The sequence below is a fragment of the Microtus oregoni genome, unplaced genomic scaffold (assembly GCF_018167655.1).
Source record: "Microtus oregoni isolate MIOR12 unplaced genomic scaffold, Mior012 000021F_ref0000039, whole genome shotgun sequence".
NCBI lineage: Eukaryota > Metazoa > Chordata > Mammalia > Rodentia > Cricetidae > Microtus > Microtus oregoni.
The window spans coordinates 2,796,518-2,811,686 of NW_024543080.1; the positions used below are offsets into that span (position 1 = coordinate 2,796,518).

Genomic DNA, 15,169 nt, shown 5'->3' on the forward strand with positions numbered 1-15,169 from the left:
AAATAAGCAACTTCTTTTGGCCTAGGTGGGATGTAGGAGAATTTGGTGAAGGGGAGGAGTCTGAATCTCTTGTAGAACTGCACTTGAAATTGATGTATGTCATTATAAATGCTTCCATATACTCTAAATATCATTTTTACATTCCCTCAAAACAATGGAATTATTTAAAATATCTCAGTGTGATGAAGCTCTGACCAAAGGACATTTTCAGAAACTGATTAAATCCACTTTTAAAAACTGTATCTCCATAGGAAGAGGAAGAAGAGCCTTTGCCCAACAAGAAATGGCCGACTGTGGACGCTTCCTATTATGGTGGTCGAGGAGTTGGAGGCATTAAAAGAATGGAGGTTGGTCCCCTAAAGAAATAGAGTGCTAATCTCAAATGTGTACTTATAGGGTTACTGAGCCACTGACACAGTGCTTCTTTTAATCTTGCCCGTCATTAGTCAGCCCTGGGTTTTCTCTGGGCACATTTGTTCTCTGTGGAGTACCCTAGCCATGTCAGAGCTGCAGAACAGCAGGCTCCATCAGTCAAAGGGCGCATTGAGGGGATTTCTGAACACTAAGGAAAAAAAAATAGGCTTGGGTTTCCCCACTGTTTTGGAAAAAAATTACCCCATGGAGCATCAACTTTAAGAATGCCAATCTCTCATAGTTGCAACAATGCTCTTCTTTGAAAAGGCCCAACAGTTACTTATTGTTTGACATATAATTTTTGAAATATTCAACAGGATATGACTTTATCACAAATATAGAAGAGGCACATTTTAAATTTTCAACAGTTTTTACTTAGTACTCACCAACTATTCTAATTAATAATACATATCATTTATTATGTTGAACTAATTTTTGTTAATCCACTAGTCTAAGGAAAAAAAGCAACATAAACTCATGAAAGGATCCTGGCTAAAAAGAAATGCGATTTTATGTATCAGTTAGATAAACCAACTTACAAAACCTGCACAGTGCTTGAGCTGCCGAGAGTCAATGAATTACAGAAGTTCTGAGGTCATCAGGGCTGGAGAACAAACCTTCAGAGCTGAAGTTAGATCAGGTCACAGTGGATACTTTCTTTTCTCTGGATTTTGTGAATCTCGTTGAATTTGAATATGTATTTAAACTGTCCTCTAGTGGAGTTTGCAGAAAGCCAGAGCAGAGCTTTTAATAACAGCTGCTATCACATCAGATCCACTATAATTCCTAATAACTTCACACGGGTGTTCCTGCCAATTTCTTGTGAAACAGACTTAAAAATTTTGAAATTGCTCCTTTATTATATGGACTCTGAATTTTCCCAATATGCTATAGAAATTATAAAACTCATTGTTGATAATGAAAGCCAAGTGGGATTGGAGGCATTCAGCTCTGAGGCTGTAGTTACCTATTGGTTCCCCATAATAAGAAAACTCTGGTAAGACTTTCTTTAGCAATTATTTTTGTGCTTTCTTCTTTCCACTTAGGGCATCTCACTGTGATCAACTTAAAACGTGAAAATTTACACAAACACATACACACACACACACACGTACACACTTTGAATTCTTTTGTAGAGTTGCATGAAACTTCTACAGGGTGTCTTCTAGTCTTAGTCCTTGAGATTAACTGAGGCTTGTGTTTGGCGAAGGTTGATGATAACCCAGAAGCTATTTCACAAAACGAAGACAACAAACTTATTAATCTTCTTAGGCCTCCATGACTGCAGGCCATGTGTGTAATCATCAAAGCCCGGGTATGGCATGCTGGATCAGAACTCCCGTTCAACCATCTTTCACCTTTTTTTTTTTTTAAATCTGAGAATGGTTCCAATGATATTTGAGTCTAATTATCATGACCTCCGCGGTTTTAACTGTGAAGGCGAAGGAGCTATTTGTGTTTAAACCTACCCTTTCTGAATGGATCTGAATTGTATCTACTTACTGCTCTACTCTGAATTACTTCTCTGAGTTGTAGCATCCATGAGTTTACTAAACTATTCATCTCTTTTGTTTTGTTTTGTTCCCTAAAATTGAGATGTGTCCACTGTAAGAAACGTGTACTGGTTCTAGAGTTTTAAATTCAGTTAGCTTTGTCTAAAGGCTTCATTCTAAGTGTTAACTTATCTAGGCCAAGACTGCGATCTGAAAAAAAAAAAGGTAATTCTTTCTCTCTCTCTTTTTTCTTTCTTCCTTTCAAACAAATTTAATGACCCCACAAAGAACATTCTAGCCACTGATCACATTGAAATATACAGATATACTTTAATGACTCAGCAGGGTCCACTTGAAATTGAAAACTATTCTAAAAATAGTTTTTAGAATAGTAAAAAGGTGTGTGTGTGTGTGTGTGTGTGTGTGTGTGTGTGTGTGTAAAACACTAAGTGGCTTTATCAAAAAGCTTGCATAGTTCTTTCCATGAAAAGTAACCATCTATCTTCCTGCTAAACATTCAGGTCAGGGACTTTAAACTTTTTCTTTCACTGAGATGATGCAATACTGTATTGTAGCACACCCTGGACTGGTCTTTGCTTCTCTCCATGTATGCTGCTTGTTTATCAGGGCGATGTCCTGAGATGCTCCCCCTGATCCTGTCTGGGTAAAGTCCATCTGCAGAGACCACTTCCTATTCATACATTGTCAGGATACAACTTGGCTCTTAATTTCTGTTTACTGAAAAATAAAGAAAACAATAACCCCAGTCCTCACGGTTTGAGTCAATATGAGCGGTTCCCAGAGAAGATAATTATCTAAAACTAGTGGGATTCGCTAATGGTCTGTGCTTTTTTCCCCCCTCAAACCAGAACCTTTTCCAATTCCTGCTTCTCAGTTAAGAATTTGCTTATCACATGGCTATATTCAGATGAGCAAAAGAACTAAAGACAGAAAGCTGTTTTGGAAAGTGAAAGGTTGTCAATGGAAATTCATACTTCCTGAATCAGTCAAATGTGAAAATTTTAAAAAGATTAATTTCTTATATGTGAGATAAATTTATACAATTCAGAATTGTGTAAACCTTATTCACTCATCTCTTTTTGCTTATGTCCAAATCCATACCCTGCCTGGATGCTCCTCTTGTGACTTTGGGAACATTTTTTTAACCTGTGCCGTAGTTCGGTCATCTGGAGGGGAAACACATAATAATATCACCTTCTTTGCATTTTTGTATGGATTGAATACACAGGAACACACTGAATAAATGCTACCATTATCATCTTATATATCTGAAAGTAGAATTGAACTGCACAGTCTTGCATTATCTATATATACCACAAATTATCTATTTGAAATGATGGAGAAATCATTACGCCAGATTTAAGTGACATCATATTTTACAAATGCTTATATTGTATTTGGGTCATAATGTTAATATAATAAAGAGTGTTGAGGAAGATCCCTGGACTGTCCTGCCCAGCCAGCTTATTCTAATGGACTGGCTCCCTGTCCCCGTGAGTGACCTTATCTCAGAACTCACGATGGAGGGCCCCAGAGGCATAACATCTGAAGCTGACCTCTGGCCTCCACACACATATGAACTCAAACACACATGAACATGCATACATACACACTCTCACATACACACAAGCCAATCATGAGTAGTTGGGAACCCATTAAAATTCAGAAGAAAAGGAACTGGAAGTCAATATACCCATTCATCTTCTTATACTGGCCTGGGGGCCTCCTTGGTGCTTGCTCCTCTGGGGCCTTCTGTCTGACAGCGGTGTCTCCTTCATCTTCAAGGTCCGCTGGGGTGATAAAGGATCGACTGAGGAAGGTGCAAGGTTAGAGAAGGCGAAAAATGCCGTGGTGATGATCCCCGAAGAAGAGATACCCGTCCCACCAAGACCGCCTCGGCCCAAATCCACACACCAGGCCCCTCAGACAAAATGGTACACGCCAATTAAGGTACGTGCCTGCATCTTGGGTGACATAACTTAAACCTAACAGGGACGTAGCTTTTACTGTCTCACCTGTCCCACGAGGAAGACCAAGGCAGATCCAATAACAGATACTCATTTTCGGCTCTAGCATATACTTTCTTAGCATAAGAGCTTCCAGGTTTTTGTATAGACTAACTTGCTATATTGATTAATGAAACGAATCTACCCAATTTCACAAATCTAATATCTCTTTAGGGTCGTCTGGATGCACTCTGGGCTTTGATCATGAAGCAATATGACCGAGTGTCCTTGATGAGACCCCAGGAAGGAGATGAGGTTTGTGTGTGGGGACTTTTGATGGGGAGTGCACAGATGATGAAAGGAGGGAAAAATTAATGAAAATAATTTAAAACTTCCTGTTGCCATGCAGGATGGAATTGATACTGACCAGTGCATATTCTTGTTACATGGGGTGGCTGTTAAATTTTGTTTCTACAACGCATTTGCAAGCCACTTGCATAGCAGTGCCTTTCCAGATAATGAATTAACACCATAAGCATGCCCGCTGACTTTGAAGACAAGTGTTCTGAGTTTCTTTGTTTGGGAAGAAAGAGACTGGGAATTAGCGTCTGAAGTCTTTTTTCTCACATTTAGTAGCATTGAGATCTAGGGAAAATAACCTCAGAACCGCTGTCTTCAGTACAAACATGTCACCCGCCTTCAGTCATTGTCACAGTCTAGTCTCTGAAATATGTCAAGGCGTCCTTAAAGCCTGAAGCCCCGAAGAAGTCTGAGGTGGTGATATTTAGGTCCACATACTTACAGATGTGTTGTATTTATGCGTTTTCCTTACCAAGGGAGTCCATTTAAAGCTCTTACTTTAAAAATATGTTTAGAATTATTGTTTTTACTATCTTTTCTAATAATCTGCTCCATTTCCTCATGTACCAATTTTGGAGAAACTGTTCAAAGTCTCCTCAAATTCAGCAGCGGTGGGTTTGGTTGAGAGACGCGGTGCTGTTCAGGCTGCTAGGCTGCTTTCATGATGTAAGCATGGCCCTTCCTCTCCTCTGAAGGAGTAAACACCATGCGCATCTGCCTCAGAGGACTTTGGCTTCACTTAGGGCTGGCACGCTACTCTTTGAAACTATGAAGCAATCAGTCAAATTAGTATTTATGTTGTGAAGTCCAGATAAAGTGTATTTAGTATTAGGTGGTTTTAGCATGATGTTTTAAGAGTTTAGAAGAATTTCAAATTTAAAATTTTACGTCTAGCACTTAGGAACATTTCAGGAATATCTGAGTTCAGACACGTAGGATAGACAACTTGAGAAATATTGTTGAACTTCCTAACGTGATGTCAGTGCTGTCTGATAGGACCACTGGCAGAGAGAGCTGTGTTCTCAGAAGCAGACTCTTCTATTACCAGGCGCTGGCAGATTCTCCGTAGAAACTTCCTTTCGGTGGAAATTTGTGTCTTGTTTAAATTCAGATGTGGGCTCGAGTTCTGTTTCTGGAGCTCTGTGTAACTCTTCTTCCTCTTGAACACTCTCGACTTTACACTGCGTTTTGCTTACCATTATTTTCAGGCCTTATCTGAGTGTGCTCTTCACCAGGTTAGATATTCATCTGTTTAATAAGTTCTGTCTTATTAAGGATTAATATTGAGTGAATAGTGAGACATTGATGGGGCGGGAGATTCCAGTTTTCTTCCTAAAATCTCATATGCTGTTTAAAATATTGTGAAGAAGTTTGGGTATTTGCAAGATTTATTCCCCTAAAATTCACCAATACTTGGTTAAACCGGATTAACCATTAAACTCTAAATTATGAATATATGAATATGAACTGTATTTATGTGTACAAGATCTCCATTTACATCCAATTATCAGCTTGCTCTAAGATCTACTTTCCAGTGAAGTGTTGCATTAAATATTAGAAAGTCTGTTAAATAGTGTGTTGTCAGAACAGAGAAGCATGTTAAATTCCTATTGAAATAGTTTGACTATAATATCAAGTAACTCGTTGAAATAAATGTTATTTGATATTAAGGTCAATTCCTCTAAAAATTTTTGAAATTTGTCAACATGTAAATTAGTTTCATTAGTAATTTGATTTTCCTGTGTCTCCTGTGGCCATCACATTTTTTTTTGGTATGCATTCATATATGCAGACAGAACATTTACTTTGCTTTGTGCTCTTTATGAAGTGTTCGTGTTGGTACAGAAGTGTCAGAGTGTGATTGTATGTAAAATAACTTGCTCATTTTAGGTATTATGAAGACTCTGAAACGCCAGATTTTTAGATGGGGGTGTTCGTTTACATTGTCAGGGCATAAATAACGCCCCCCCCCCCCCCGGGTCTGGATACCAGACAGTCACATCCTCTGAAGGTGGAGGAGGAGGCTGACTTTAAGCCGCAGACAGCTAATAAAGCACAATTGTTCGCAGGGCCTGACTAATGGCTCCAAGCAACACAACCCCTGCCTACCCAGCAGCTTGTTTTGTGCTTTGGAAAACAGCCTTGTCATTTATGTAGGAACAGTTTCCCGCAGATTCTGCCTCCCGAGAGCTCAGTCTAATAAACAAACCCGCGACCACAGAACTGAAGTTGCCAGTGAGTCCCGCAGGTGGGGCAGCGAGCCCTTCCTGGCGCATTTGGAGCCGAAGCTGTGCTGGGGCGCAGAGGCCGCGGGGCTGCCGGGCTGAGCTCTGAGCGCCCTGAAGTCCTTGATGCGGAGGCTCAAGTCGGTGCGAGCCTTATCAAAGCGGCCGCGGGGGCGGGCGGGCTCCCAGAGCTCGGCTGCGGGCGAGCGCGGGCTTTGATGCGGGCGGCAGGTCCTAGGAGTCGCGGGTTTGGCGGCCAGGTGCGCGCTAGCAGGTTGTCCCGACATCTGCTGGCGGCCGCGGCGGCCCGATTGTCAGCCGAGGTAGTTGAGAGCGGCAGGACCGTTTTGGTCTTGTGCACGCTGCCTGGAGGCCTGAAACTCCAAAGGTAGGAGCCGGGTGGACACAGCTGCGCTCCCAAACTTGCCGGAGGCACAAATAGGAGATCTAATGCAGTTTGACTCCACGGCGGTGGGGGGACAGGACAGAGAGCCACTTCAGAGACAACTTACCGCTGCAACATCTGCCGCCAAGTTTCCAGGGAGTGACAGGGGACAGCAGGTACAGATCGAAGTCTCTGCACAAACAACCTCCATTACGCCCTGGACTCTTTTGAAGGGTCTCCATCAAACAGGCCCGAGTCCGCAGCAGGAGTTTGTTTGGTTTTTCAAAGCAGTGTTTTGTGTGTGTGTGTGTGTGTGTGTGTGTGTATTTTCCCCTCAATAACAAGGTAATTTATAAATGATGCATTACCATGCGTCCTCCTTTTTTTTCTATGACAAGAGAGTTGAGAAGCGGAAAGGCAAAGAAAGAAGAAAGCACAGGACTAGTTTGGAGTTGTTCCACAAACCAATTAAATCCCCGAGGACCTCCTTGACAGTGTTCGAGGTTATGTTAACCTTCAAATGGCTCCTCGTCCGCCAGTGAGCAGACAACAACTTACACATCCTACAGAAGAATCTCAGAACACACCTGAAATGCATGGACTTCTGCTAACTGCAATTCCATGTTCAGAACTCAAAGTTTTATCTCTCCAGATGGGAAATTTAAGGTTCTTTTTTTCAAATGAATGTGGAGGTTTTTTGTTTTTGTTTTTTTGTTTTTCCATTCAGTAAAACAAAAACCTAGGAAATTGAATTCACTTCAGTTTGTTTCTTATTTAAGGACTCCATACCTGTAGTGCCCCAAAACAAACAGACATTTTTTTTTTCTCTTGGAAAGAGAAAACCCCCTTTTTAGCAGGAAGAAATTTCATCAATTTGACTTTTACCAAAAATGTTGCAGAGTCATGATCATGCACAGGTGTATAAATGGGATGGGTTAAAATACCGGCCTGGCGAGAAGGAATTCCGTGCTATGGCAAGAGAATAAAGCCTGCCGTCGTCTGAATTATGCCACCATCTAGTAAACTGGCTGCATGATCACCTGCTTGAGATGGTGAGAGCTGTCTGTGCAAATGTGTGCTTTGGAGCAAAGGATTAGCCATGGAGCAGGGCCTGGGAATAGAAGCTGGAACAGGTAAGGTCACTTCGGATAGTAGAGACGGAAGCCGCACAGGTACAAGAGGCATTTTAGGCGAAGCCAGACCTAGTAAGTGGAGAACACTTATGAACTGTTCTGATGTGCTTTGCGTTCTATAAAATGACTGCTGTCCCTTCTGACAGAACATCAGTCCTCCAGTTTTTTAAAAGTTCATAGCAAAACAAGACAAAAGGCATCAAGATCATAAAGAGCGTAAACTCGTTTCGAAGGTGCCGAAGAGCTTTGTAACTGCAGAGGCCAATTAGGGAAGCCCATCTTCAGTTTATATCCTGCCTGTCCACGCCCCTGTTAGCCCTGCTTCTGAATTCCCATGCTCAAACAAGCAGGCCTGACCCTTCTTGCATCACAGCTTCTTCAGTGACTCCAGCGTTCTGATGGAGCACTATGAGCTGCCTGGTCTTCGTGAATCGTGTGATACTGGATGCTGTTCAGCCGCTCCATCCTCAAACTGACCACCGCCTCCGCATCAGGGCTTCCCACCCCCTGCTTTGGTTGTCTGCCATGTTCGCAGTGTGAACTCTTGTGGATTTTCGCGAGGATGTTGATCTCTTAATCAAACAGTTCTATATCTTGAATCTTTTTGGTGCCTGGATGTACACTGTTAATGACTACAACTAACTTACAGCTTACAACCCGTGAGTGGCACACATCTGAATGATAAAATTCCCATGAGAACAACCCATGGCAGGAACACGCCATTGTTATGGCACCCCCACTGACTGCTACAGAGGTGCAGGTCTGTATAGACAGGCATTCATTTGCACTGCGGTTGTATAGATGTATCCAGTAGTACAGAACACATTTACTTTTTATGAAAGTCATCATCTTGCACTGGAGATTAGCATTCATCGAGAGTGCTCTTTCAGTTCTATTTCTTAGCTTAACTAAAACCACTTCTTAATTGTGTAATATACAGGTGTGTGTTAATTCATTCTGGTTTCTTGAAGTGAGATGCAAGATACATAAAATTCAATTGCTTAAATTACAAAACTAGATGAATATTTTTTCTCTTCAGACCTTTTCTTTTTTATTTTTATTATTATTTTTTAGGACAATCTTTTTTTCTTTTTACATATCAATCCCAGTTTCCACCCCTCCCCTCCTCTTGCTCTTCCCACCTTCCCCTCATCCCAACCCCCATCCACTCCTCAGTCTTCCCATGGGGAGTCAACAAAGATGAATTTTAAAGGATCTATAAATAGTATTTGGATGCTTACTGAACATTTTAATAATTGATAAAGAAAAATATTTTTCTTTATCGTACATAATATTATACATAATGTTAGGATAAACACCTCTTTTTAGTTTAATGTGCTGCTTTCAGAAATATAAATTTTCCTTCTTGTATAAGCTCTGGCTGGCACAGTGAAAGAATACTGCAAGAAGGGTCTTCACCAAGGAAGAGAGCACCAGTGGCCTGTCCAATGACAGACAGCCCTGAAAACGTGCATACAAGTAACATTATATGGGATAAGCAGGTATATTTATGAATGCACGTCCATATACCTTTATGCATGCAATACCAATAAATGAATGAAGAAGCTGTTTATTTGAGACGTAGGGGGTATATGGAAGGGCTTGAAAGGGAAGGGAGAAATGTAATTATATTATAATACCAAACATAAAACAAAAATGGTTAGAAAAAGGCCAAAATAGACCTCAGTGTTCCAGGACTGAACACAGTATTTTCATAAGCTCAGTGTGTGCTGAGATGGGAGCATCCTGAGAGCATCCACACAGTCGTCCCTCCCAGAGGAGAAATGACCTCACAGAGTTACTCTTTAACATTTTCACCTGCCTTATGTTCTGAATACTTTGTACGTAAGCTTTTAAAAACAGTACTTGTTTATTTTATATGTATATGTATGTGCATGTGTGTATGTGTGTGCACCTTAGTGTGTATGTTTGTGCATCACATGCAGGCTCCTGGAGAGGCTAGAAGAAAGTTGTTAGATCCTCTGGGACTAGAGTCGCAGGCAGTTGTGAGTCATCAGGTGGATGCTGGGAACTGGACCAGTCTCCTCTGCAAGAGCAGAAGTGCTTTTATCTGCTGATCCATCTCTCTCATTTTATTTAATCTTAATATAATTATTATAAAGGAGAAATGCATCTCTAATCAATCACTTCACAGATTATATAGCTGGCTCACAGTCGCTGTATATAGGTTTTGAAGTTGCAACAATCCTCCTGCCTCAGTCTCCTGAGTGCTAGATTACAAGTGTGTGCCAGAATGCTCGAGTGTCCTTGGATTCTTAAAATAATGTGTACTCACATAAACACGTTATCTAAATAAATAATGCTTTTAGGGACAAAGTCTTGTTTACTTTGCTAAGTACTTTAAGAAGCATTTCTTTTATTTTTAAGATTATAATATAATTACATTCTCCTCTTTTCCACCCCTTCCTCCAAGCCCTTCCGCATATGCCTAATTCATGACCTCTATTTCATTGATTGTTACATACATTTGTGTATGCATATGTTTATGCATATATGTATTTCAAAATACAAGTCTGTTCAGTTGTAGACGGAGACTGCTCTTTCATTTCCTGACTGCAGAGACCCAAATAATCACGCAGAAGCTATATTAATTACAACACTACTTGGCCAATAACTTAGGCTTATTATTGGCTAGCTCTTATATCTTAAAATAAGCCATTTCTATTATTCTGCGTATCGCTACAAGGCTGTGGCTTACTAGATAATGTTATAGCGACTGTCTCCACTGACAGCTACATGGCATCTCCTGACTCTTCCTACTTTCTCTCTATGTCTCTGTTGGGATTTTCTGCCTGGCTTTGCTCTGCTAAACTTTAGATTCACATATTTCATGGCAAGCTGGTTAATGTCATGAATACTAACTATGTGTCTTTCTTACATACATGTATCTTAAAGACATACATTATACCTACATAAAATTTATACTCAATCATTTGATTGGTTACTATGCATATTTTGTTTTGAATAACAATTGCATATTTGAAACGGGCTTTTAAAATAAAGCTGCTTCCTTCTTAAAATAAATGCTCTACTAACATATTTCATGGCACTAATAATTTCTCATTTATTCCGAATTTGCTGTATTTTATGACATACATTTAGAATTTTCCCAAGGGAAAAATCAGACACACAAATAAATCCCATTTATATTTAATCATCTAACAGAGTTAGTAAGTCTGGAGATTACTGCAGTAGAATATTCATATAGCATATTTACGTACGTAGCATACTGATAAAAATTGTAGAATAAAAGGTGTTTTTTTTTTCTTTTTCCGGCAGTTTCCTTCATTTATTTCAGTCCCATTTTAGCTCCTAACCCTGGTGTGCCCCAAGTCCCAATCCTTGGTCATTTCTCTGGTGTTTCACCTTTCTCTGGAGAGCCCAGAGAAGCCCCGTGATTTGTTATCACCATTAGGAACATCTTTCCCAGGCAGTTCTGCCCGCCCTTCTGACTTGCACCCGCACATTTGAGAGCTTATATGATTTTCCACTTGGTTGCCCAGTTGTCCCTACACTATATGTGTTTAACTGGACTTAACCATGTGACTCAGAAAGGCTTTCCGCTTTGGGCTGTAAAATTCTCTCCATCATTTGCTCTATCCTTTAAGGTCCATCTAAGGACAGACACAGTGGACATGCCCATGTCTATATAGTTCTTAGGACTCTGTAAGGAGCCTCAAGGAGATTTTGGCGTTCTGAGTCTGGGTACAGTATCCTAGCTGTCATATTTATGAGCTCAACTCAATGCACAGAATTCTGTAAACAAATGTCACTTCTAGTTTTGTTGTAATTTATTAAAATGAGTGATGTGTTAGATCCTAGAGATACGCAAGAAAAATGTCACTTGACTTTGTAAGTTTAAGTATTTCTATGATCATTACTTTGTATTTTACTATCCTACACTTTCCTGAAAATAAGGTGTTGGGAAGATGAAGACAAAGCAATTCTAATATTTGACAAGATTGAATAATTACCTATTAAGGCACAGTAGGAAATAGTGGTACATAAAAATGTTATTTTATGGAGCTAAGAATTGTCGTTTTTGCATGGCAATCAATTTCAAGTGATAATGAACTAAATTAAGCATTTTTTGAGTTATACAAGTATGACACAATAATTTTCATTTAGGTAGAATTCTGCATAGATGAGGATTAGTTATTTTTATAAATTTACTTTACTAGATCATGACTTTTTTTGCTTAAAGTATCATTTCCACCATTTTTTTTTTCTAAAAATGTATTTGATCTTCGCTTCCTATTGGATCCAAGAAAAGTTTTAAGCGATGGGCATTCTTGTAGGTACATCGCAGTCCCTGCCAAACCGTGCGGCTCTTGTCAATCATGCATTGCCTCATCGCTCACGCAGCTGGCTGGCATGTAGCTTATGTTAGCTCCCTGTCTCATTGTTCGACTTTACAGAAATACTGGCTCTTCATGGTGAGAAAGCTGACAATCTATTTGGATCCTACTGTCTGGAAAAACCTGTGATGGTTTAAGCTGTCCTCTGAATCCAGATTTATGAACTAGTCCTAGATCCTAACTAGATTAGTGCCTTTGCTATTAACTGCTAAGTAAGGCAGCTGTCTGAGCTGCTGGTTGTAAATTTGCTCATGTCTTTTCTGCTAACTCTGCTGCAAAAAGCCGCGGATAAGAGGATCAAAGTTTCAGAACCTCTGTTTTCACAGCCCGAAATGAACTTGGAAGGGATGATGGGGAAGATTTGAAGAGGTAAAAGCACGCATTGCATTGGGGAAAGGGGGATGGTTTCTGTCATTAATCTTAATTACTTGCCAAGGATTTCAAACCTCAGTTATTAATACTGATGTTAAGCCCTTCATTTGTCATATTTTGCTATCACACACTGTTTTACAAGATAAGAATTATAAGAAGAGGCAGTGAGGTGTGTGTGTGTGTGTGTGTGTGTGTGTGTGTGCGTGCATTCAGTACATGCATGCTTGTGTGCATATATGCATGCACACATGCAAGTGCCTGATAGAAATATTTTCATTTGTATCTTTCAAGTATTTTCTTGTGTTAATGTTCAGGCCTTCACTTTTTGACAGCTACTGTGAGCAAGCAGAAATGATGGACAAGTAACAGTAAATCTATATAAAATCTCTAGATAGTGCTTAGCAATAAGTCTGAATAATGTTACTTTCATGTTTACCTGAATACAAAATACTTCACTGAAGGGGAGATGTCAGGCCTGGAGTGACATAGAAGCATGAGAAGCAGAGCTAGAATAAGGAACTAAGAGAAGGAGGGAAGGAGGAAGGGAGGGAGGGAGGGGCGGAGGGATGGTGGGGGGGAGAGAGAAAGAATAAAGCAGATGAAGAAACAAAGGACTTTTATTTCTCAGAACAAAATTCAAGATATAGGAACATATAATTTTTGTTTAGATGATACACAACAAACTATGTATTTTTAAAGAATGCAGTCCTGATCAATTTGAAGCAAAACAAATTATCCCATCTCTTCTTAAAATCCTGTCTCTAGCTGGGCAGTGGTGGTGCACACCTTTAATCCCAGCACTCAGGAGGCAGAAGCAGGTGGATCTCTCTGTGTTTGAGGCCAACCTGCTCTACAAGAGCTAGTTACAGGTCATGCATTAAAGCTACACAAAGAAACCCTGTCTCGATAAAACAAAACCAAACAAAAAATAAATAAATCCTGTCTCCCTCCTTTTTCTTACTTCCCATTAACTTCTCTTTACTCTTAAGTCTATGACAGTATCCTGTATTGCTTTTCAATGAAAAGTTGTAACTACTTGTATTACTTATGAGTACTTTTGTCTGCCAAAAATGACTTATAAATCTTCAATGGAAAAATCTTTTAAAAATAGATAAAGCTCAGAACTTCTGAAATAAAACTTTAGGATTATATTCTGTGTTTTCCATGTGTTTGGATAAAAAAAATATCAGTGGCAAAATATGTAATGTATGGAACTATTGTAGCTTTTCCACATGAGCCTTGAGTTGATAGCAGTGACCTATACTTCAGGAGTAAGATTTAGTCAGAGGACTGGATATTATCAATTATCAGCAGATTTAGAGTCACACATTAGACTTTGAGGTGTCACTCTTCTTTGCATTGCTGTTTGCTTTGTATGAGTTGCTTTTGCAACTCATTTAATTTAGTACATTCCTCAACAACGTAGGAGAAATATAAAGATGCAATACTCTATTAATCCAGTTACTTAAGCTGTATGTAGAAGCTACTGCAGATGCAAAAGCCTGTTGATGCCAAAAGTTTAGGCTTTAATTTATAGGCTCTAAAGAGCCCACAGAAGCTTTGAATGGTCAGTAATAACACAATGCAAAGGTTAGGACTGTGCTCTTAGAAGCTTCTCAGATTGTGGTGAGCAAGCAAAGTGTTTCACTGAGAAGCTTCGACTCTATTGATAGTTCTATTTTTCATTTTTAGTCTTTCATTATGGATCACTAGTGGAATTGCATGAAGCTTTTAGGACAGCAGCTGCTGGGCTGAGACCAGCAGATTCTCGTGTAAAAGAAGTCTCCTGATAGAAGTAGTACTTTTCAGAGTACCAGTTTTGCTCTATGAACCTGGGATATTGTGAAGCCTTGTTTAGGATGTTTCTTGGTTTTTTAGAGGACTCTTTTCTTGCTTCTTAGAAATATTTGGGTAGACCATTAAGGCTCAGAATTTCAGAATTTGTAATGATGTGTGCATCTGTGCATGGGCGTATGTGTGTTGGGTTGAGGGGTGGATGGTTGTCTACTAGTGTAGAGAAAACAGGTGTAGCAATTCTTGAGGATATTTATGGTTTTCTTTTTATAGGATGGAATTAGAACCTCAGATCATCCAGCAGCCCATGAGCACCCATTGCATCTTTGGGTTGTTTAATATGTTATCTCATTTTCGTCTTAACAGTCTCAGAGTTAGACATCATATCAGCCCCATTTTACAGATGAAGCTAATGAGACTCCATTTAGTACATTCCTCAACATCTCACTGTTGCAAAGTAGTTGGGCCTCGACTCAAATTCAGGCTTTGCAATATCTAGTTGTTGTCTTATAACCCACTAGCTTTGAACGTGTGGCAACCCCCCTTCCTCAGCTTCCTGGGTTATAAGCAGATGCCAGCTCATTTGATTCCATGCTATCATTTTACAGTGCACCTTATATTTTGGAAAACCAGTTTAAAATGAGGGT

At 39.8% G+C, this 15,169-nt stretch overlaps 1 protein-coding gene across 1 annotated transcript in view; it reads left to right on the top strand.

Annotated features, from left to right (window-relative positions):
• Antxr2 (ANTXR cell adhesion molecule 2) overlaps positions 1 to 15,169 on the top strand; it is a 122,911-nt gene that overhangs the window by 69,698 nt on the left and 38,044 nt on the right. Inside the window, exons 14-16 of the mRNA XM_041671572.1 lie at positions 252 to 347; positions 3,714 to 3,878; positions 4,109 to 4,189. Coding sequence (XP_041527506.1) covers positions 252 to 347; positions 3,714 to 3,878; positions 4,109 to 4,189 — 342 coding nt within the window. The remainder of the gene's footprint in view (positions 1 to 251; positions 348 to 3,713; positions 3,879 to 4,108; positions 4,190 to 15,169) is intronic.